This window comes from Doryrhamphus excisus, linkage group LG12 (assembly GCF_037039965.1).
Source record: "Doryrhamphus excisus strain RoL-2023G ecotype Guam linkage group LG12, RoL_Dexc_Guam_v1.1, whole genome shotgun sequence".
In the NCBI taxonomy this organism is placed as follows: domain Eukaryota; kingdom Metazoa; phylum Chordata; class Actinopteri; order Syngnathiformes; family Syngnathidae; genus Doryrhamphus; species Doryrhamphus excisus.
This window is the reverse complement of record NC_136368.1, coordinates 941,451-965,943: the sequence shown is the minus strand read 5'-3', so window position 1 is coordinate 965,943 and position 24,493 is coordinate 941,451. Positions and strand designations below refer to the sequence as shown.

Below are 24,493 nucleotides of genomic sequence, written 5' to 3'. Positions count from 1 at the left end.
CTCCTTAGTAACTTTATATCAGTACATTTATAGAGACTGCTGATATGTACTTTTATTTTGAAAAGAAAAACATAAAAACAATGTATAAAGTGGTTATTGATGCAAATTTTCAAAGTACCATCTGTAGCAGGGGTGTCCAAAGTGCAGCCTGGGGACCATTTGTGACCCGTGGTAGTTTTTTCATCGGCTCTATCTAATAAAAAGGAAAAATGTCAAAACAGCAGTCATTTTCTATCGGCTCTGTGTACATTAAAAAAAAACAACAAATCTAATTAAAGGACTAAATTAACTAAAAAACTAAAAAAAAAAACTTGAGTTTAAAATTAAATAAAACTAAACTAAAACTAAAACTAAACAGCACAAATGGAAAAAAAAGAACATTTGCCGCAGACAAAGATGTTTTTTGACATTGTTAGATGATGTCATCTGGTCCAATACCACTTCCGCCTCCAGTCGGAGGAAAGCCAGGCAGGCAGACCTCAGGGTCAGGTCGCTTTGGGTTGTTATTAACTTTAATAATATGAAGTTTTATCATTCATAAAGTTGATTATTAATTGTTTCATAGCTTGATGCCTGCTTATATGAAGTATCAATCCACAGGTAGTAGTTTTCCGTGCTACTTTGAAGTAAATAAAGTATTATGTTTCTATTATTTGATGGAATGGAAGGGGGGGCTTGGTTACAGTTAATTAGCCCCCGCTCCTCCTCTTCCTCCATCCTCCCTCCTTTTCCTCTCTTTACTCCTCCCTACGGCTGCATAAATTGGGGGCCAAGTGAGTCCATGCACACAAACACACACAAACACACACACATACACTGACACGCACACGCACACATCTGGAGCGTCCAACTGCACCATGCATCTGCTGGCTCTCTGCTGCACGCTGGGCTTCCTGCTCAAAGAGACGCACACGTGGAGCTTCAGGAACGGAATATTTCACAACTCCATATGGCTGGGTAAATATACACTTTTATTATTATTATTATTATTGTTATTATTGTGGCTAACTGCATTCTAGCTCTTTCAGTTTCACTCCTATTTGATTCTACTGGTATCAATTACTGGTGAAAATGTAACACGCTGCTCACTCGATGATGCCGCTCACTTCTCAGCAGCCTGTCATGCGCTGTCAATCAAACCTGAGCATTGTTGTCTTTACAACGGCAACATTTTTCCATGGGAGTGTTTCCCGTGTCCAGGAAGGTTGTTGTGTCTCCCTGACCGGCAGGTAGGATGGAGCGAAGCTTAGCGTGTCTTCTAGTCAAGCATGCGTGAAGGCCGACTCCCCTTGGAGGCCGGCGAGCAAAGTGGCCACTTCTTGCTGCTCTTCCGTCAGGGAACGTGGTCTCCGCCAAAACTACTAGAATACTACTATTTCTAGTAGTTCTACTTTATTCTTTCACTGGTGGGTGGTTGAGATGAGGAATATATCCCAGGGACAGATGGGCAAAACATAAGCAGGAATGATGTACATATACTACTTACATACATATACTACTTACATACATATACTACTTACATACAGTATGATCCTGTCTGCTAGCATTTCATTTCATTTTTTTCATGTCTTTTACTGTTACTTTTACTACAGCCTGAAATACACTTTCACTCAATCTGCTTTTGCCTCCTCCTTTACATCTTTACATCTATACAATACATCCACCCATCCATTCACACACCCAACCATCCACCCATCTTCCCATCCATCAAACCACCCACCCATCCATGCACCCACCCTCCCATCCATCAAACCACCCACCCATCAATCCATCCACCCTCCCATCCATCAATCCACCCACCCTTCCATCCTTCTATCCAGCCACCCATACATCCATTCATCCATCCGTCCATCCATCCATTGACCCACCCTCCCATCTATCCACCTCCCACCCATCCAACCATCCATCCACCCACATTCCCATCCATCCACCCATCCACCCACCCGTCCATCCACCCATCCACCCACCCTCCCTCTGATCTGTCCACCTTCCATCCATCCATCCATTCATCCATCCACCCATCCATCCTCCCATCTATCCACCTCCCACCCACCCATCCAACCATCCATCCATCCACCCACATTCCCATCCATCCACCCATCCACCCACCCGTCCATCCACCCATCCACCCACCCTCCCTCTGATCTATCCACCTTCCATCCATCCATTCATCCATCCATTCATCCATCCAGCCATCCATCCATCCACCCAACCATCCATCCACCCATCCATCCATCCATCCATCCATCCATACAACCATCCATCCACCCATCCAGCCATCCATCCATCCACCCATCCACCCATCCACCCATCCACCCATCCACCCATCCACCCATCCATCCATCCATCCATCCATCCATCCACCCATCCATTCATACAACCATCCATCTACCCACCCAGCCATCCATCCCACCATCCATCCATCCATCCACCCAACCATCCATCCATCCATCCATCCATCCACCCAACCATCCATCCATCCATCCATGCATCCATCCATCCATCCATCCATCCATCCATCCATCCATCCATCCATCCATCCATCCATCAGACTTATTTGTTGTTGTTTTGTATGTCAGACTTGAATCCTGTAAAATGTTGTTAGTGTTTATAGACAAATCTGGTATTACAGTACAGTACGTTAGTACAGTACATGAGTACAATATGATATGTTAGTACAGTACAACATGTTGGTACATTACATTCATACAGTACAGTATATACAGTATATTAGTACAGTGCAGTACTTTGTGTTGTAAACATTGTAATCATAGACAATAATAGATTTGATGTCTAACATATTTTACAACATTAAATGTTTTAGTTTTTCCATTTAGTCTTAGTCTGGACCCAACTTGGGCATGTTGGCGAAAAAGGAAGCATGGGTATCCAAAGTGCTGCCTGGGGGCCACTTTTGCCCAAAGGATGTTGGCTAAAAGTTATTATAACATATGAATAAAGTCCAAAAGTTCTGCAAATCAATCAAATATTCCCAAGAGATGATTTGAAAGATGACGTAAGAAGAATGTTGAAAGATGGAAAATGTAGAAAAGATGTCAGCATGGAGACGGAACGCAAACGTTGACGTGAGTTTGAATTCTCTCCTCTTTGCCAGAACAAGCCGCCGGAGTCTACCACCGGGAGTCCCGCAGGGGCAGGTACCAGCTGACCTACAAAGAGGCCAGAGCCGTCTGCCAATACGAGGGAGGATCGCTGGCCACTTCCCAGCAGCTGGAGGCCGCCCGCCAAATAGGTCTGTAACCCCCCCGCCCCCCCTCACCTGCGGTTTGTTGCGCCAAACGAGCCGTGAAAGCCACCCCTGGGGTCATGTCGAAGCGTTAACACCTTCCTGGGTGGGTGACATCACCCTCCCCTGGCACTGGGGTGGAGTCCGGCAAATACACCCAATCACCTGTGCCCCCACCCCCCGTCTAGGCGTCCGTTTTGGCCGGACAAATAAGACAACGTCTGCCAATGCTCATCAGGAAATTGCGGCCCCCTCGAGGGGGCGTGGTGCGGAAAGAGATGACGGGTGTGTTTTTTGGGGTGTTTGTTTAGGTTTCCACGTGTGCGCGGCAGGATGGTTCGATAAAGGCCGGGTGGGCTACCCCATCGTCAAAGCGGGCGCCAACTGCGGATTCGGGAAGGTGGGCATCGTGGACTACGGCTACAGGCTCAACAAAAGCGAGCGGTGGGACGCGTACTGCTACAACCCCAACTGTGAGTACACCAAAGTTGCTTTTCAAAGCCAACACTAGGGGGCAGCGTGGGGGGGTGATGCCTTGTTTACCAGAACATAAACGCTAGGTTTAGAAATGTCATTTCTTATTATTATTCCACGGTTTATTGCACAGTTTATTGCACGGTTTATTGCACAGCTTATCACACGGTTTATCACACAGTTTATTGCACGGTTTATTGCACAGTTTATTGCTCAGCTTATTGCACGGTTTATTGCACAGTTTATCGCACGGTTTGTCACACGGTTTATTGCACGGTTTGTTGGACGGTTTATTGCACGGTTTATCACACAGTTTATTGCACGGTTTATTGCATGGTTTATTGCACGGTTTATTACACGGTTTATTGCATGGTTTACTGCACGTTTATTGCACAGTTTATTGCAGTTTATTGCACAGTTTATTGCATGTTTTATTGCACAGTTTATTGCACGTTTTTCCCCACGGTTTATTGCACGGTTATTGTAGAGGATTTTTTGGAGCAGTTATTATGATAAACCCATGGCAGCGGCAGGAAGGAAAGACCTGGGATATCTCTCCCTCACACACGTTGGATGCATCGTCCCGTGAGTGTGTGTCGGGGGGGTGGGGTGGGGGGGGTTCTTTGATGATTCACTGACGACTCTGTTTCCCAAACCGCAGAACCTACGACTCCAGATGTTTTTACAAAACCACGTGCTTCGGGTGCGTCAGCGGTGTCATGGCCGCTGGCGGTTGGCGCTTTTTAATCAGCGCAGCAGGATGACCTCAGCCCGCAATCTGGTTTCCTGCTGGTGACTTATCACCTCGTCACCCTCAGACTTCAAGACGTCAGCGTAGAAATACACCAAGTAGTGCTGGCTGCTCAGTTTAGCATCTGCACCGCTTAGAAGAGATAGCACGTAGCATCAAGAACGCCTCGTTCTCGCTACTTGGTGACAGCAACCAGCAGAGGGCGTCATCGACCTCGGCCTGACTAGCGTGTAGCGTGTAGCGTGTAGCGTGTTACGCCACCACAGATATTCAAAGTAGCGTCAATGAAACTGCAACTGGAGACCAGATTCCCTGTGGGATACATAGTAGCGGTCTACCGCCTCTATCGGCCGCTCATAATTGAATCATTTGTGGCATCTTTGCCGTTTGTCTCCCAGCCAAGGAGTGCGGCGGCGTCCTGACGGACCAGCAGAGGCTCATCGGGTCTCCGGGTTTCCCCGAGGAATACCAGGATGAGCAGATCTGCTACTGGCACATCCGCGTCCGCCTGGGCCAGAGGATCCTGCTGCGCTTCCTGGAGTTTGATGTGGAGGACGACACGGCGTGCCTGGCCGACTACCTGGAGGTGTACGACAGCTACGACGACGTCAACGGCTTTGCCGGCAGGTGGGGGGAGGGGCTTCCCATCCGAGCCGCCGCTTTTCCTAAACCTTTCCTAAACTTTTCCTAAACACCAAAAGTCCAAACTTGTTTTTTCTCTGCAGATTCTGTGGCGATTCTTTACCAGAAGACATCATCAGCACAGGTTGGGTCCCTGAACATACCATCTCACATTATGTTCATACTATGAAAAGGCGGGACTTATGTGACCTTTGACCTAGGTCAAAGCTAATACTACCTTTTTCTGTACATTTAATGCATTATTTTCATGAATGTATGACTTTATTGTTGCAATGTTATTATTTTTCAACATGTATGCTATGTTTTGTTGTCACAGGAAACGTGATGACGCTGAAGTTCCTCAGCGACGCCTCGGTCACAGCAGGAGGTTTCCAGTTGGAGTATTTCGCCGTGGATGCGTCTGCGTTGTCGCACAACTACACTGACTACTTTTAATAGTTTTTTTTATTTCTTCATTGAATTTATCAGTATAGATTTCTGTCTCTTTAAATGCCTGGCACTGAGTACTTCCTGGTTTGACATGTCCAAGACTTGACTTGTATGTTATGTTATGTTATGTTATCTCACTATATTAAAATAATAAAGTATTGTAAACTGTGATGCAAATATGAATAAATCAAATCACCAAAAGAAGTTGATGGTTTTTATAGTCATGCGATTATTTTGGTAGTCTACCGGAAACTAGGGGGCGGGCCAGGATGTGACGCCACCGGGGTCAAAGGTAATTTTGACGTCTGCGAGGGGTGGTTTGGCGCCAGCTATTTCGCGGGCCGACAGCACAAGGCGCAGCGAAATACAACACCGCCGAAAGTGCGCAGCGCACGTAAGAAAAAGCAAGCCGGGGTGCTGCGCTCCTTGGACGGACGCTTTGGAAGCGGCGCTCCTCGTCGGTTCTTTCGGCTGTCCACGCTGCGTCATCTCCGCGGCCAACGTCGCTTTCGAAGCCCGAGGTGAGCTGTCGGTCCCGCATGCGTGTGGCGCAAATATGACGCTCTGTTTTCTTGAAATGCTTACATTGTCGTCATATTGGCGGGTATTTAAGACACGAGCCAGTTGGGATGCGTTAGCCGGCTCTTAGCTAACCGTACGCATGTTCACTGTGCGGATGCTAACTATGCTAACTTGTTGACGCTAGTTAGGTTTTTTGCTGGCATTGTCGAATGTTGAATTGATTGTAATCAATTATAATTGTCGTATGAAGTCGCCAAGGTTATAGTGTTGTGTACTCTTGCATTAGTTTTGAATTCCGTGCCGAGATACATAAATGTAAACATATATATTCGATGGCATGGATTAATTAGCACATACGAGTTGCTGCCACTGGCTGCTATGATAACACACACTGTTTATAAGTTAGCTTCCAAAGTTGTCACGAGGGCACGTGACTGACAATCAAAAACAATTAGCGCCTAACGCTCACAATTACGAGTGTGCCTGAAGGGAGCAGAAAGGAGACAGCTATTGAAGTTGATTGCTCCGTGTGCATCATGTGAACGAATAGGTAAGATTGTTTTGTGCAGTAAAGGTCTTTCATTTATTTTGGTGTTTCAATTAATCTCTTGTCACTTTGAGTGGGGATTCCCTGAAAAATTAATCTTTATCGGTGGTTTTTAAGAAGTTTTGTACTTTTTTGTTTTTGTTTTCAATTTTCCAACTGTATCGACTCACTTCCTGCAAATCATCATCTCATAAGGATGAATTTATTCCTATAATATTTGCACTTTATTCTCTTAACATTATAACTTTATTCTGCAACTAAAAACTTTTTTTTTTATACAAAAAATACTAATTTCTCATTTTGCTTTAATTGCGATAAAAAGGCTAGGATGGTTGGGAACCAAGAAAGGGTGACATTGATGATGATAATAATAATCTTTATTTTTGTGAATTTGTTATAAATTGTTCTGAAATCTTTTCTCAATAGTTTAAATGTTTTTCTTGTAAATTTACAACTGTGCAAAATTAATGACTTCATTCTCATAATTTAAAACTTTATTTTGTAAATGTATGACTTTTTGCCAAATTGATAAGTTTATTGTATTTTTATATTATATTTATATTGTATTTTTATAGCGTATATTTATATAAATTTACAACTTTTTTCTGCTACAGTCTCAATTATTTTCTCAAATTTCAGAGGTTTTTTTTTGTAAATTTCCAACTTTCTGTAAATGTATGACTTTATTTCTAATAAAATTCCAACTTTCTTTTTGTAAACGTATACAAAACTGCCGTGCATCTTTTCATATGTCATGCGTTGAATTTCTGTGGGCGGGGCCTGTACACAGGAAGTGTCGGAGGTCACATTGTAACAGACACAAGATGGCTGTGTAGCGTTCCTCAGCTTTGGGACGTATGATCACATTCTCCGACAACAACGTGTGTGTTTTTGTCTTCCTCCCGAAGGCCGTGTGGCGGCGAGTAACGATGATGGCGTCGGCCGAGCCTCCCAGCGGCTTCAGCATGGCCCCCCTGCTGGAGTGTCTGGAGGACAGCGCTGCCGGACGCCCCGAGCAGACGGACGCCTACCTCACCATCGCCAAGTAGGCCTCACATCACACGTCACCTTCTCCCGTGGCTGCGTTCACTTATTCGGCGTGTCGCCATAATCCATAAATCACCAGAAGGAACGTCGAGTAAAGAACGTTTGTTGTGTCTCGCAGCCGCCTGAGTGGCGAGGAAGGCCGCCAATTTCTTCCTGCAGTTGAAAAGCACTTTACGCGTCTGGGCGCCGCCATTTTGGTGAGTTTTCGACAAAGGCGGCGTCATATCTGTTCCTAACGTGTGTCTTGGCCCCGCCCCCCAGAACCACATCAGCAGTCCGCACGCCGAACTGAACCAGGCCGCCCTGCAAGCCCTGGGTTTCTGTCTGTACCATTCGCACGTGGTCTCGCGGGTCTCGGGTACGTTCTTTCTGGTCGCGACTCCATGGAGCGTGTCGTTTGATATTAACGAAGCAACGCTACCGTTTTTTAGAAACCTTGGCCGCCGATCTCCTGTCTGCACTTTGCTCTGTGGCGTCCAAGTCCACGGAGAAGAACACCTGCACCAGAGCCTTGTGGGTCATCTCCAAGCAGAGCTTCTCCGCCGCCGTGGTGGGAAAGAAAGTGAGAACGTAAACGGGAGTCGCTGGTCGTACGCGTTTGTTCCTCTGATCGTTCTGACTCGTGTGTGTCCGCTTTGCTCAGGTTCCGTCCATCCTGGGGACCCTGGAGAGCATCTGGAGCAAAGACGATGTCCTGTCGGTGGTCCTGGAGCACGAAGCTCTGAACGTGATCATCAAGTAAGTTGAGGAAGGAGGACCTGGACATTTCGCCCACGCATTCTGATGACGTGATCAAGGCGGCCTATTCCTCGTCCGAAATCATTTTCCATACTTCTAAACACCTGAAGTCCAAATCCAAACATCACGAGGTGTCAGTCCGTAACCAGTTCCTGTAACGTTTGCTAGTCTTTTTCCTTCCAAGGACTTGGACTGATTTGGAAGCCGAGTCACGGAGGATGTTTCTATGGATGCTTGCAGGCTGCTGGACCAGGTTCCGGCTCAGATGTCCGAATACACGGTGCGCTGGGCCAAGCTCATCATCCCGCTGGTGGTGCACTCGGCCTCCAAAGTGCGTCTGCGGGCGGCGGCCGCCATGGAGATGGGCCTGCCTCTACTCCTCCAAAAGCAGACGGATGTGGCCGCCGTCATCGAGCCCCTCATGTCCACGGTGGGACCCCCGGCGTCTTGATGATGGATCAATCATCCATCTTATGGACACGTGATGGACATGTTTTTTTTTTCCCTTCTCATAGAAACTGATCCCAGAGCTGCAGAAGCTTTTCATGGCCAAGAATGAAACGAACGTCCTGAAGCTCTGGCCCTTATTTGTCAAACTTCTAGGCAAGGTAAGCATTTTTAGCAAGGACTTGCTTTGCTAGCACAAGTTCTGTAGGACCTGGGCTCCAAACTGTGGAGCTTGCATGTTCTCCAGGTACCTTGCGTTGCTCCCACATTCCCAAAACATGCATGTTAGCTTCACTGGATGGCTTCAATTGTTTGTCTATATGTGCCCTGCCCAAAGTCAGCTGGGGTAGGCTCCAGCATACCTCCTCCATAGAAGATGGATGGATAGATGGACACACAAGTGACGCTAAAACAATACCCAGCATGTTTAGAAGATGGGTTTCTATGCTCTACCTACCTAAACTTGATGGAAATCCACATTTCCTGGTTGGGCGTGGAAGCACCTCACCAGGATCATGGAGGGATTACTTTGACTAGCGTGGTACCTCCAAGAAATGATTCCTCCTGGTGTGGTCAGATGCTGCACCGCGGTGGTCCCTTCATCAACTCTCTGCTCCACCTGGAGGAGCTGGGCTTTCGGAGCTCGTCTCCCACCGTCAAGAAGATCGCCTTCATCGCCTGGAAGAGCCTCATCGACAACTTCGCCCTCAATCCGGGTCAGCATCTCCGTCGTACCTTCTGTTGGTTTTGATCTCCTCAGATCTGAACTGTGGTCTTCTGTCTCTGAAGACATCCTGTGCAGCGCCAAGCGCATGAAGCTCCTCATGCAGCCCCTCATGTCCATCAACGTCAGGACGGAGGCGCTGATGCTCACCAAGGTGGAGGTGTGGTGGTACCTGGTGGTCCAGCTGGGTCCTCACCTGTCACCTCACTTTGATCAGGTCCGATGTTCTCCCAGGCAGGCTTGTTGAGGGAACTGTACTTCTTGTTTCATAAACGCCTCCTGTCCTCCTCAGGTGTCCGTTCCTCTGCTGCAGTACACCTTTGGATCGGATTCCTCCTCGCAACAGGGCACCCCCGCCAGGGGGGGTGCTCAGAATGGAGTAGTCGGCAAAACCGGTAGGATGAGGAGCCGTGACTTTGATTTTTGGTTTTTAATTTTCCAAACATTCTTGAATCATCTTTGTACGTTCTCGTCTCCTCATATTTGGACTTTTGGCCAACCTCATTTTCCCAAACTGACAACATTATCTTGTTTTGTTTCTCATAATATTACAACGTTCAAAAAGCCTAAAATAAAATATTTTTCTTTAGAATATTACAAGTTTATTCTGGTACAATTGCTACTGTTTTCTCATTAGAATAGGACTTTTAGTTTTCCAAAAATGGCAACTTTAATACTAAAATATTTGATCTTATTCCCATAAAATGGCCGCTTGTTCTCGTTATATTAATGCAGGTTTTTTTAAAAAATATATTATAAATTATATATTTAGAATGTGGCCTGGGCCAATAAAACAGCAGGCTGAAAATGGCCCCCGGGCCGCACTTTGGACACCCCTGACTTAAGGGGTTACACTGCAGGTCAGATCCAAATTCTTTGCTTATTTGTGACCTCCACTGATTTTTTTTTTGTCATGTTGGTGGGAACGCCGCACTTCCCATTTTCCCAAATGAGACCTTGGGACGCTATCCCAGGCACTTGTATTCTTTAAGAGCCTGATTGTCGAGCGGCTGCTAGTCTTGTGATACCCGATGCGTGTCCCTCGATAGCTTCCGTGTCAAACGGGACCTCCGGCCTCCCCCGTTTGTCCCTGACATCCCTCCTGCATATGCACGCATGGTGGTTTTATGGGGTTCGTGTTCATGAGTGGCTTGGGGGTAGCTGAACATCCGTGCTGGTGTTTCCCCTCCCAGCAGCCCCGCCGAGCTTCAACAGCCCGGCCCCCGCCCCTCGACTCAGCCTGAATTCCAGCATCCAGCCGCCCTCCACCTTCCCCTCCATCCAGCTGCTGGGCCTGGAGATGCTGCTGCACTACTTCCTGGGACCCGAGGTGGTCGCCTCGGCGACCAAGAGCAAGCTTGTGCTGACTCTGGGTGAGTACTCCACCTGGAACCCTGACTTCTGGTCACTTTATTGCAAATGTTGGGATCATAACCAGGGTGTTCTTTTAACGAAAACGTTAAGATGGAGCGTTGATTGGAAGCAGGTTATCATTGGACGGAGGCCTTTACGTCCTAAATGTGAGAAGTCATTTTAGGAATCCTTCGTTTATTAGTTCATTGGTTCCAGGCTCAACCGAGATAGGATTCCTTCTTTATGAATAGAATATTTGGGCGTTGCAGCAGAGAGAACCTGTTTACCACAGTCTAAATATGCTTTTTAACATGATTAGAGATCTCTAGATATGGAATAACACCCCTATAGTCACCTTTACACTCATATTACCCAATATAGTAGACATAATAAGACATAGAAAACCTGTTTACCACCTTCTAAATACACTTTTAAACATCATTAGAGCCCTCTAGACACGGCATAACACCCCTATAGTCACATTTACACTCCTATTACCCAATATAGTAGACATAATAAGATGTAGAAAACCTGTTTACCACCTTCTAAATACACTTTTAAACATGATTAGAGCCCTCTAGACACGACATAACACCCCTATAGTCACATAGTCACCTTTACACTCCTATTACCCAATATAGTAGACATAGAAAACCTGTTTACCGCCGTCCACATCCACTTTTTAACATGATTAGAGCCCTCTAGACATGACATAACACCCCTATAGTCACATTTACACTCCTATTACCCAATATAGTAGACATGGAAAACTGTTTACCACCGTCCACATCCACTTTTTAACATTATTAGAGCCCTCTGGACTTGAAATAACACCCCTATAGTCACCTTTACACTCCTATTACCCAATATAGTAGACATAAGACATAGAAAACCTGTTTACCACCTTCAAAATACACTTTTTAACATTAGAGCCCTCTAGACATGACATAACACCCCTATAGTCGCCTTTACACTCATATTACCCAATATAGTAGACATAATAAGATGTAGAAAACCTGTTTACCACCTTCTGAATATTTTTTTTTAACATGATTAGAGCCCTCTGGGCATGGAATAACACCCCTATAGTCACCTTTACACTCTTATTACCCAGGGCTGGACCAAAAGTCATATCCCGACATACATAGGTTGACTACATATGAATACAGCAACACAACCAATGTTGTGATGGCGTAAGGAGTCTGCATTAATGGCGCCCATGAGCGCATTGTAAACAAGGTGACATGTAACACGCGTGACCGTCGCACTTTAAAGCGCATACAGAGCCAGATAAAGCTGCTGTATCATGCAGCTACTGCCATCTCCTGGAGGTGGCCGATGGCGCTACTTCTTTTTATCTGTAAGCCTTCTGTTTTGCTTCCAGAACCTTTAAGGCATCCCCTGTTGGCTGCTACCTCGTCCTTCGGCAAACACGCCGCTGTGCTCATCTCCGGCATCAAAGATGGCTTCAGCAGCGCCGGCAAAGACGCGCCAGGTACTCTGCAGTACTCGACTACTTCCTGTACCTGAAACTGTACAGTGCGGCCTCCATCTTCAACAGGACCCCCTTTCCTTTTTTATGCTTTGCAGGGTCGCTTTTAGCACTTTTATGGAATCATCTTATTCACTTTGTCAGCTTGACCGTCGAGTCTGGTGAGTTCTCCCGTATTCCCGTTTTAGGCCCGCCGCCGCCAATCACAGCGGAATATTGAATAAGTATTCGCCAATAACTCAAAACTTGATGCAGTTTTAAAATGAAACTTTATGATGAACTAACTCATAACAGTCTAAGGATTCAGCTATGCTATGCTAACACCTATGCTAATACCCGTGTACGACATCCGGCTCGTATGGACCGGAAATGCTTATTGTGGCTGCCGCACTCTGACGGGGGGGTTCTCAAAGCTGTAGTTCCCACCCGAACGGCGCCACATAGAGCACCCTGATTGGGTCCGGGTTTCCGGTCAGTCTGGAGGAGGACGGAGAGACCTCGTCCCGACCTCCCGCCCGACTCATTGCCACTTTTGATCAGTTTAAGTCCGAGCACACGGATGGACTGCTGTGACGAGACAGAACGGCTGAGGGGTTGGCCCCCCCAATGATGACTGTTCTTTAGCAGTGGTGTGCCACCGCCGTGTACCGGGGGGGGGGGCTCTAAGTCCATGCTTCTCACGGCCTTGTGCATCCTGCAGGCAGCAAGAAGGACAGACAGGGCTGTGAAGTCCTGACGCTGATGCTGCAGGCCCTGCAGAGCATCGTCCACTCAGAAGCTCTCCCTGCAGATAAAGTCCTGGTAGGAACTTCCTTCATGCTGAAATTCCAGAAATGCTCTTGGGGGGGGGGAATTGGAAAGGAAGAAATGGTCAAAAATAGTCCAATATCCCAACATGTTTTTGATACGCTCTCTGCCCTCCCCCAAGCTCTGCTTCTGCGTTTTACGGTGTTACAATGTCTCCTGAAGTGTTTCTTCCAGTGTAAGGGAACGCTACGTTTGTTTACAATTCCTATGGAATACATTAAAACTGAATAGGAAGCACGGAAATCTAATAGGTGCAGATTCTGGAAGATCTAGAAAGCTTTCTGTGCCGGGTCATTGTGTGTAGCTGCTCTATAGGAGTCCGCAACTCGATACAAAGGGGCCCAAAATGAGCATAATGGGTCCCCTTTCTACATCCACTTAACATGATTAGAGCCCTCTTGACATGGCATAACACCCCTATAGTCACCTAGTCAACTTTACACTCCTATTACCCAATATAGTAGACATAATAAGACATAGAAAACCTGTTTACCACCTTCTGAATCCACTTTTTACCATGATTAGAGCCCTCTAGACATGGAATAACACCCCTATAGTCACCTTTACACTCCTATTAGCCAATATAGTAGACATAATAAGACATAGAAAACCTGTTTACCACCTTCTGAATACACTTTTTACCACGATTAGAGCCCTCTAGACATGGAATAACACCCCTATAGTCACCTTTACACTCCTATTACCCAATATAGTAGACATAATAAGACATAGAAAACCTGTTTACCACCTTCTGAATACACTTTTTACCACGATTAGAGCCCTCTAGACATGGAATAACACCCCTATAGTCACCTTTACACTCCTATTACCCAACATAGTAGACATAATAAGACATAGAAAGCCTGTTTACCACCTTCTGAATCCACTTTTTACCACGATTAGAGCCTTCTGGACATGGAATAACACCCCTATAGTCACCTTTACACTCCTATTAGCCAATATAGTAGACATAATAAGACATAGAAAACCTGTTTACCACCTTCTGAATCCACTTTTTACCATGATTAGAGCCCTCTGGACATGGAATAACACCCCTATAGTTACCTTTACACTCCTATTACCCAATGTAGTAGACATAAGACATAGAAAACATGTTTACCACCTTCTGAATACACTTTTTACCATGATTAGAGCCCTTTAGACATGGAATAACACCCCTATAGTTACCTTTACACTCCTATTACCCAATATAGTAGACATAAGACATAGAAAACCTGTTTACCACCTTCTGAATCCACTTTTTACCATGATTAGAGCCCTCCGGACATGGAATAACACCCCTATAATCACCTTTACACTCCTATTGCCCAATATTGTAGACATAATAAGACATAGAAAACCTGTTTACCACCTTCTGAATCCACTTTTTTACCATGATTAGAGCCCTCTAGACATGGAATAACACCCCTATAGTTACCTTTACACTCATTACCCAATGTAGCAGACATGATAAAGGGCCCAAAATGAGCATAATTGGTCCCCTTTAAGGGACATACGGTATGTACTGTATGTTAATGGCTGAGTTAAATTCAGTCAAATTTTCAATCATTTGACAGTTTGTCAAAACTCGCTGTCCTTCATCCTTCAGGTTCTCTTTGAGGGCACCGTCAAAGGCATCTCCGCTCGCGTCCTAGGCTCCGCCTCCTACCAAGTGGGCAAGATGGACGTGCTAAACGTGAGCGCCTCAGACTCTCTGCTTCCTTTATACTGACGGCCATCTTGGAGATGACGGAATGTGTTTTTCTTTCCAGGGAACGCCTGCGCTCTTCCTGATTCTTCTCCTCTTGGACAGCAGCATGCTAGCAGCCTACATGGAGGACGCCAGGTCTGATGGATCTGTCTATCTTCTGGTGACCGCTTATGAAATGTGTGTGTGTGTTTAGGTTTCATCAGTGCCTCAAGAGGCTGGTGGGCTGTGGCCTGTCGGGCCCCACCTCCCCCCTGGCGTTTGGGGAGGCCGTGCTGGGAGCCATCAGCCGCAGCGCCGCCTCCGTGCCAAACAAGGAGCACCTGCTGAGGATGTGGAGCGCGATGGTCGGCCCGCTGACGGACACCATAACTCAGGTAGGAGGGAGAAAGCTGGGTGGGGGCCGGGCGGGGGGGTCCACCAGTGACGTCGTAGATGATACTGAACCTTCCGGGATTTTTCAGTCCAATGAAGTCAACCAAGGAGACGCTTTGGAGCACAACTTCAGCGCCATGCACTCGGCCCTGCTGTTCCCCGTCACTCACCTGCTGAGTGGACCGCCTCTGCAGTCGGTACGCTAACGCTGGCGTTCACGTTCACGTGTTGTTGTCGTCGTTGTTGTTGTTGTTGTTTAGCCAACATCATCAGCATCTGTCGTGTGCGTAGGCGGCCCAGAAGTCCATGCTGTCCACGTGGTCTAAACTCTACAAGGTGTTCGCACGCTGCTCCTCCTTGGTGGTCACGGCCGAGGAGAACGTCTGCTGTGAGGAGCTGTGTGGCAAGATGGCCGCTACGGTGGACCGGGAAGCCTTGAAGGTAAAAACATGAAATTAGCCCGATGTGCAGCTTGTATTTCCTTTTTTTAATTCTTAATACGTCAACGCCATCAATGGACGCTGTTTAATCGATGACATGAAGAAAATCTATTTAGACAGAATACTCGCAATGTTAGCCGATGTTTATGTCACAGGGGTCCTTGCGGGGGTCTTCTTAGGCATCAATCAACAGGAAGAAAACACGTGAATAATGAGAAAAAAAAACATTGACAAGGTTTCCACAAAACACGGCAACACCGCCATCCAGTGGTCACTGCATGCTACTACAAGACATACTTCATGGATAAAATGATTAGAGCGGCCTTAGCTGTAACATTGTCCCGGCAAATGGCTAAATAAAGTTATCTTTAGTTGTAGCAGGCGTTCACATGAACAAGAAGGCAGGCTGCGCTCATTTTTTCAAAGATTAAAAATGACAGCAGGCTACTTTGGAAGTAGAATAATAATAATAATAATATATAACGCCACGTTTGGTGGCTTGTCGTGATGCATGCGCCTAATGACTAACTCAGAATATTGTATTAAAATATGATATTCCATGGTTATATGAAGAGGGAACCTATCAAAAAAACATTTTCCAGCTTTTGTGTTCTTTGGTAATCAGCAGTAGCGCATTGGAAAGTTTCTGCTAAATATCAGTTCCCGACTAAAAAGGGAGAAAAGCTACGTTTCAAGCATAACTTGGCTGAAATATCTGAACTATACAAACAAAACACGATAAATGGGTTGTTTTTACATACAAATTTATGATTATTATGTATTATAAATGAAATGGCCACCTGCTTTGGCTTTTCTTCTCACCAAGCTTCCGTCCACCTTGATGGCGGTCTCCTGCATCCTGCAAGTCATGGTGGAATGTGTGGACTTCTCGCCGTACACGCCGCACTTCCAGCAGAAGTTAAAATGTAAGTCAACGCTCCTTTTTCCCACACCAGGAATCCAGGACTTTTTATCATCTTCTTTCTGCAGCTCCTCACACTCCAGGAACCTGGACCAAGAAGAGAAGCAAGGCCCTCGGGAACCTGGCGGCCTTTGAGTCCCTGCTGGTTCAGTGTCTGGATGTTTACCTGGCTGGGGATGATGAGGTTTGGTCGGAGGCCGCGGGTACGGCGACGGCGCTGCTCTCCGTCTTGTCTGCCCTCTTCACCAACCTGGTCCTTGCTGACGCCGTCAAGGAGGCGCTCGCTTCCCTCATTCAGCCGCTCGCCGTCCTCTATCAGAAGCCGCCTGACTTGACGTCGGCCATGCTCGCCAAGGTGCGTTCCCGCAGCGGAGTTGGCTGAGGGCGTGGCATCAGTAACGCTTTTCCTTCCTTCAGATGGAGAAGCTGGTGGGCGAGGTCCTCGGATGCATCCAGAGCCGCTCCGCTCTGGCCTACGACCGCGAGCTCCTGGCTCTGCTTTCTCCGCTGCTCTGCGTCCTCTTCACGCACAAGAACAAGCAGCACCGCACGGCCGTCACGCACTTTTGGAACGCCACCTTCGCCAATGCCGTCAGCTTGACGTATCCCGACCAGCTCAGGTACCATTTCAGGAAGCTGCCCAGGAATTCAGGAAGTCATTTGGACTTTTTTCCCTCTTTTCCAGACCTGTTCTGAACCAAGTGAAGCAAAAGACTCCCATCATTCTTCCCGGCTTCGAATCCATCAGTATTCCCGATGAGCTCAGTGGACAGTATTCCGTGAGTTGTCCTAAAATAAAAAACTGTTCCTGTTCTCTGGTGATTCTTTCCTTAGCTGCAGTTTTCCTCCTCAGAGCGAAAGTTCCCAGTTAGAAACCAAACTGAGCGGCGTGCCAGTGGCCTCCGTGGGAATGAGGGACTCTCAATTGGGGAAGACTGCTGAGGGGAACGACCGAAGCTCCACCAGGACCTCCAAACCGGTTTCTGTAAGTCTTGGTCCGAGTCTCATGTGGCCTCTTTTGGAGCTTCACCAAACGTATTTCTGCAGATGAAGCTGGACTTTGGTTCCCCTAAAGTTCCTCGCAGGGAGGTCCTGGAGGAGGAGGCCTCTGTTGACTTTGTCTTCATTCCACCTGAGACCAAGGAGAGAGTTTTAACTGAGCACCAAAAGGAGGTCAAAAGGACTAAAAGGTCTGATTAATTTACTTCCTGTTTTCCATTAATTACGATAATCCTGGTGGTGCTTCATTGGTTCCAGGCCCACTGGCATGGAGTGGGATTAAAATAAGACCACCTTCTAACATTGTTAGAGACCTCTGGACATGAAATAACACCCCTATAGTCACCTTTACACTCCTATTACCCAATATAGTAGATATAAGAGAAAATAAGACCATCTTCTAAATATACTTTCCAACATTGTTAGAGACCTCTAGACATGAAATAACACCCCTATAGTCACTTTATACTCTTGTTACCCAATATAGTAGATATCGTTCCAGCTCCTTTCACAGACAGGAAGTCACAAAGTCCTCCACAATCAAAATCCAGTAAGATCGTTCCAAAGTCACGGTGCAAAAGCCTGAAAAAAGATGGGGCTCCAAAACAGAACCCTGGGGGACTCCACACAGCAGTTGTGAGCCAGACACTAAAACTTTGACCAGATAGATGGAAAGCAAACCACTGTAGAACCGACCCCGACAGACCTACATGGTGTCCCAGCCTTCCCAACAGGATCCGGTGGTCCACTGGGTCCGATCCGGAAGGACCGAGACCACTATTTTGGGAACCCACCCTCGGGATCGAGGGAGCACTTGAGTCAAACTTTTTAATTTATTGATTATGGTGACAGGCCGCCGTGTATCAGTACATTGCATGCTACAAATACATGTACAAATACATATTTAGTCGTAGTATTTCATGTCTTTTGGAAAAAAACGAGTAAAAGTACTTTTGTGTCCAAGGGTGGACATACCTGCCATGTACAACAACCTCGATGCCTCCTTGGATACCACCGTCTTCTCCCAGTACACACAAAGCCAGGAAGACTCCATGTGAGTACAACATGTACTGTAGTACTCGCGCCTGAAGCAGTACTTACGGCATCCACCCTCCCTTAGGGGCAAAGCACCAACCGACCAAGCTGCTGCCGTTGGCCAGGACGCTCCAGAGAAGGTTGGAAAACCTTGAGAACATGAAGGCATCCCTTCCAGATATCTCAACCTGTCTCTGACCCTCAGGGTGCCGACTCGGGCGAGGTCGCTGACGTTCAGGAAGACGAGACTCCCGATGGGGCGTGCCCCGAGGCTTTAGAAAAAGAGCCAGAAACCGAGGAACCGGAGGCGATACCCGAGTCGCCTGATGTTTCTGTGGAGGAACATGCCAAGTGTGATGTCGGAGATGAAGATACGAGCACACAATCTGAGAAGCCCACCAGTCCCAGCATGTCCGTCTCTGGAACTCCTCAAAAGTCCAGCAGTTCTAGTAGGCGTCAGACCTTCATTACTTTGGAGAAATATGCAGAGGGAAAGCCTGCGAGCCCCAGCACAGTGTCCACTTTTATAGGTCCTCTCTCTAAGACCTCCAGTAGCCAGGAACCCTCTAAGGACTCTGACGGTCCCTGCCCTGAGCCTAAGCCGCAGAACTCTGAGAACGTCTGTGAGGAGACCTCAGAGTGTCCAGGGAGTCGCATCCAAGATTCCCCTGGAAGGCCCAATGTGGATGTTGAACCTGTCAGGCTGACTCGGGGACCACGAGGTGATGAACCTGAAGATGAAGACGTCATCCCAGATACTCAGACTGAAGACGTGGTCATGGAGGATCCTGCGGAAACCTTCACCTCGGCAGACATGACACCTTCCGATCCAAACATGGATTCCCAAGAGACTCTTGGTGATTCGCAGTCCTCAGAGGTTCCGACTTCTCCAGGTGATCCAAACATGGACTCCCAGGAGAGTCTCAGTGATTTGCAGTCCTCGGTGGTTCTGACTTCTCCAGGTGATCCAAACATGGACTCCCAGGAGAGTCTCAGTGATTCACAGCCGCAGAGACGAACGAGCCGCAAACGAAGTAAACATCCGATCCCGGAAGACGTTCCGGTGAAGTCGCCCGCGGCATCAAACAGACCAAATACGAGAAACCAGAAGGCCATCGAGGAGGACACTGGTAGATTACGGAGAAGGTCTCTGAGGGAAAGCAGCGAGTCGAGCGAAAGGAACTCTCAAGGTCGATCCCACAGGAAGGTCAAGCTGTACAGCAATTCGGGAGAGTTCCTCACTGAACGCGAAAACAAAAGGAAGAGCGGCCGATTCCGAGAGTCGAGTCAAACGGATCGCCTGTCGGACTCTCAGCCCGAATCGAGCCCGTCTCGGCAAAAGCGAAGCCGGCATCGGAAGTCCGCCACGGAGCCCAAAGAGGAGTCTGAAGTGAAAGCGGAGTCCAGTCAAGCCGACTTCCTGTCCGATACCCAGTCGGAATCTGAAAGCCAGTCGCAGCAAAGGCGCCGCCGGTCTTCCAAGTCCTTATCGGCGTCCAAGCGGGACAAGTCGGAGAAGGTCTCCAGTCAAAGTTCCGTACAGTCAGACACCCACACCGCTTGTGATTCCCAAGAAGAGAATGGTCCGCCTCCCAAGTCTTCACTGGAGCCCAAGGAGGAGGGTCCACACCCCCAGTCAGACTCGGAAAGACGGTCGGAGCAAAGCCAAGACGAAGCTTCTGAAGCGTTGCAGCCAATGGAGAACAAAGTCCTGGAGACCAAGTCTGAATTCGAAGACTTCCAGAAAGACACGCAGATCGTCTTACCTCGAACGGTCGGCCAATCCCAAGAGTGCCATCTTCTCCAGCGGAAGACGAGCACAGAAAAACCTTCTCAGATCGCTTCTTCTACGGACGTTAGTCAAAATTCCCAAGGGATGGCGCCAGCATCTTCTGAAACGCCACCTCTGAAAACGCGCAGAAGATCAAGGCAGGCGTCTCTGGTGGAAGGAGCCGATCAAAGTGAACTCGGGAGAATAATTATCGCTAGTTCTCAAGAAAATGTTCCATCAGAGGCCCGAAGTGAAGGTCGGAAACGAAGGAGCAAGTCTGGTTGTCCCGTCACTCCAGAAAGCTCCCAGTCGTCAGAAGCTGCGGCATCCGTCGAGTCCTCGCAAGGCAGGGGCCGTTATTCAAGGCGACGATCCGCGAACACCGAGTCGTCCGAATCCGAATTGTCGGAGGCCCGGGAGAGTCTTTTATCCCCAAAGAGACGGAGGAAACCCAGAAGGATCTCGACCAGCGACTCCACCGGCCAATCTCCAGCAGAAGTCGATTCCAAGGATTCTGGAAGCGCAGAAACATCGGAAACTGCTAAAGTCCAAGATGGGGATTTATCACAAAGCCCTGATTCAGCAGTTTCTGAATCACTAGAGACTTTGGAAAACTCCAAAGAGGGACAAAGGGACCTTGCTGAAGCGCCCGAGTCCCTTGTTCAACAAAAAGCCCAGCCTGAAACCGCACGGAACCGGAGTCCACTTAGCCTGTCGCCGCGCAGGAAGCGGGGCAGGCCACGATATTCTCGGACAAAACCTGATTCTGCGTCCTTGGAGTCATCGGAGATGTTGGTCCCGGAGGAGGTCGCTACTGAGATGTTGGTCTCGGAGGGGGTCGCTACCGAGCGGAGTCAGGAGGACTCGCCTCGTGAGATGTTTGCTGCAGACACACCAGCTCTCCCCAGCGAGCAACCGGAGATCATGGATCAGGTGGTCCAACCTGCAAATGATTCTGATTGTGGTCATCTTGGAGATGCACTTGTTCCGGTCGTGGAGGAACCTCATGGTTCCACACTAGACCAAGAAGGAGGTTCCAGTGTAGTAGATGATCTTTCCAGTGCTGGAGAACTTGGTGCTTCTAATGTTGAGGAGGAATTCCCAAAGCAGGTCTTGGAGGTCGGAACGGAGAGAGATGATTGTGATAAAGGTGGCGTGATGCCTTCAGAGGAAACCCGGACCACAGGCACGGATCCAGATGCTGCTCCAAGCCATCTCGGGAACTCTGAATCGACGCATGGTGACGTTCCCCATCATTCTCCAGCAAAGCTGAAGGACCTGGAGGCTGCGTTGGTGCAGGACATGGTCCACAGTCCCTGCAGTAGCAGGACCAGAGGCACCTGGTCTCCTTCTGCCTCCCCCTCTTCCAGTATCCTGAAGAAAGGTCAGAAGAGACAACTGGAGGAGGAGAGCCCCTCTCCTCTCGTCAAGGTAGGTGACCACATGGAAGTCGGAATGATTTGGTTGGGAATGTAATCCTCTGTCTGGCTTTGCAGTCCAGGCGCGTGTCCTTTGCTAATCCCATCCAGCAGCAGGAGACCGCAGACGACATCGACCGCCGCAGCCCCGCTGTCCGAAGCAGCTCCCCTGGAAGATCCAAAGTCGGGAACCTGGCTCATCCCAAAGTAGGAATAGACCCGAACGCCGCAGTTTTGAAGGTTTGGGAGTTTAACCATGTTCCTCTTGGATGTCCCAGTTCATCACCACGCCAACAAAGTCCTCGCTGGTCTTGAGTCCCAGGAATCTTCGGAGTCCAAGTTTCAAGAGCTCCAAGAAATGCCTGGTAGGAAGGACAGTCCTGGTCATATTCCGGTTCCATCTTAGTCGGCTGTATTTGATGTCAATGACGGGTATGACTTTTTCCTAGATTTCGGAGATGAGCCCCGTTTCCAAGGATTGCATCTACCCCGCCCTGGTGGGCTGCTCCGCTCCGGTGGAAGCCGTGCTGCCGCAGATATCCTCCAGCATGTGGTGAGTAGAATGAAGAACATCAGATGTTCTGGATACCATCGCTCCTATGGAGGTTGGACTGGGTCCCATCAGGGTTTTTGGACTGGTAGTGCTACTTCACGTAAAGTCTTTGGGATCTGAGCAAGGTTTTCAGCTCCTGTCTTTGGAAAAGCTGTAGAAGGATCATGGATCCAGACCCAACCATCAGGAAGCGGCGTCTCTTATCGTCTGTTTGCTCCCGCAGGTCTCGTGGTTTCGGTCAGCTGGTGCGAGCCCGCAACATCAAGACGGTTGGCGACCTCAGCGCTCTGACTCCCAGCGAGATCAAGACTCTTCCCATTCGCTCCCCAAAGATCTCCAACGTCAAGAAGGCGCTCAAGACCTACGAGGAGCAGGTACAGACCCACGCACGCACTTCGGCCCTTTTTTTTTTTCGAATGAGCTTGTTGCGACCTGTGGCCCGTGCTCCCCCAGCGGAAAGGTCGAGGCGTCGATGAGCTGAAGAGCTTCACGGAGACGGAGATGATGACCTCGGAGCTGGAGGAGGCCAGGCTGATTCCAGACCAGGATGATGAAAAAAGCGGCGAGACGTTGGGTACGTCAGCCTTTGGTTTGGCCTACAAGCCAACATTTCATACCCGACTAGTCGGTATGTAGTAAATATGATTTATGTTTGTGCAGCCACAGCGTTGCTGGACCAGCCGGGTCCACCCCCCGCCAGGCTGGACGAGGACCAAGCTGCGGCCCCCGAGCCCCCTCCAGGGGGGGCCACTCCCGGGGTCCTTTGCCAGCTGGACACTGTGGAGGGCGTGCTGAGTCCGTCTCTTCTCAAGCAATGTTCTCCTCAGCAGCTCTTGGACATCCACCAGCGTTTGACGGGGATGACGAGTCGCGTCGTGACGGAGATGAGCACTCGACTGGGCGCCGCCCACCCGCGTCCCTGAACGCACCATGGACTAAGTCTGTGTCTCCTGGCGCTTTTCTTTCCAGAGTTTCAGCATCGCTTTTGACCTTTTAATGTTTTTTTTTTTTAATTGTCTTTTGTCATTTTATTGTCTCCCTTTTTAACAGCAACACACACATGCACGACACGTCCGTTGGTCCCTGAATGTGTCGCTAGGCGTTTCCATTGTGTACATATTGTAGGATGACTTGGTCTCGTTTTATCTTCTATTTGTGCTTTTAAAGGACTCCAAATAAAAAGCTCGGACTGAATGTATTTGAAAGAAAAACTCAGCATCTCCAGTCTTCCTTTCCTTCCACTGTGATGACAACCATAGAACAGGAAATTGAACCGCATAGGCCGTGAAAAGCCCCCAAATGACTGCAACGCTCCGCAAGCCACGTTCTCCATGGCGTTGACTGTCAGCTGTATAGCTTCTTTTTACGCTTGCACGGCTGCTTGGTCACCCACATCATCACTGGACCTCCGGGGGAGAAGGTGGGGCAGAACTCTTTTCAAAAGCATTTTACCTCCAAAAATGAAGCAAATCATGGTATTAATATAGAGTAAATACAATAACATTTGCATTTTTTGTCTTCCTCAGGGGGTCAAAGGTTGTAGCACCCCTACATGTGTATTCCCAGGGCGGCGGCCAGGCGTGGAGACAGGTGAGTACTGCCAAACTCCGCCCATCCTCAAACGCCACTTGCATGAGAAACACAGTTTGGGTAAATGCAAAACTAGACGCTGTCATCACTGATCTAGGTCTTCTATTTCTATGCTGCTTTGGCGGATGAAAACAAAAGTGACCTACATTTGCCAGAAGAAAGTTGAACCAATTGGCTAATAATAAACGGCTGTTATTTTCCCAGAATAAAGCCATATTCTAACTAGGACATTAATAAACACGTCATGAGGAAAAGTCATTTTAAGAGCATAGAATAGAACATCCGGGCATTGAAGCCTGCACGTGCAGGTAGGATGTTACTGTTAGCAAGCACGCTAGCATGCTTCATTTGCATATGAATATAGCTACCTGCTATCATGACCGTGTGTTTACGCTGAGAAACGCTTTTAGGTGGTACGTATGTGGTGGTAGAATATGTTCGCGAAGGGCTCAATTCCCTCCC

General features: G+C 48.0%; 2 protein-coding genes across 2 annotated transcripts; both read left to right on the top strand.

Moving 5' to 3' along the window:
• The first annotated feature begins 347 nt into the window (after nt 1-347).
• On the top strand, nt 348-5,731 carry tnfaip6 (tumor necrosis factor, alpha-induced protein 6). Its single transcript, XM_058081576.2, has 6 exons — nt 348-957; nt 3,116-3,253; nt 3,559-3,720; nt 4,871-5,099; nt 5,198-5,238; nt 5,431-5,731. Exons 1-6 carry the CDS (start codon nt 858-860, stop codon nt 5,547-5,549), a joined length of 789 nt encoding a protein of 262 aa, XP_057937559.2. The 5' UTR covers nt 348-857; the 3' UTR covers nt 5,550-5,731.
• An 82-nt stretch (nt 5,732-5,813) lies between these two features.
• Nucleotides 5,814-23,646, top strand: rif1 (replication timing regulatory factor 1). Its single transcript, XM_058081574.2, has 35 exons — nt 5,814-6,064; nt 7,521-7,657; nt 7,778-7,856; nt 7,921-8,017; nt 8,091-8,221; nt 8,303-8,397; nt 8,638-8,827; nt 8,913-9,005; nt 9,422-9,560; nt 9,634-9,785; nt 9,861-9,963; nt 10,762-10,941; nt 12,306-12,416; nt 12,512-12,574; nt 13,114-13,214; nt 14,830-14,916; nt 14,993-15,066; nt 15,125-15,305; nt 15,393-15,500; nt 15,595-15,744; nt 16,570-16,669; nt 16,734-17,020; nt 17,083-17,285; nt 17,351-17,444; nt 17,519-17,650; nt 17,713-17,855; nt 18,629-18,718; nt 18,785-18,839; nt 18,905-21,901; nt 21,967-22,095; nt 22,167-22,253; nt 22,338-22,441; nt 22,665-22,815; nt 22,895-23,015; nt 23,102-23,646. The coding sequence occupies exons 2-35, from the start codon at nt 7,542-7,544 to the stop codon at nt 23,362-23,364; spliced, it is 7,206 nt and encodes a 2,401-aa protein (XP_057937557.2). The 5' UTR covers nt 5,814-6,064; nt 7,521-7,541; the 3' UTR covers nt 23,365-23,646.
• Nucleotides 23,647-24,493: the final 847 nt, after the last annotated feature.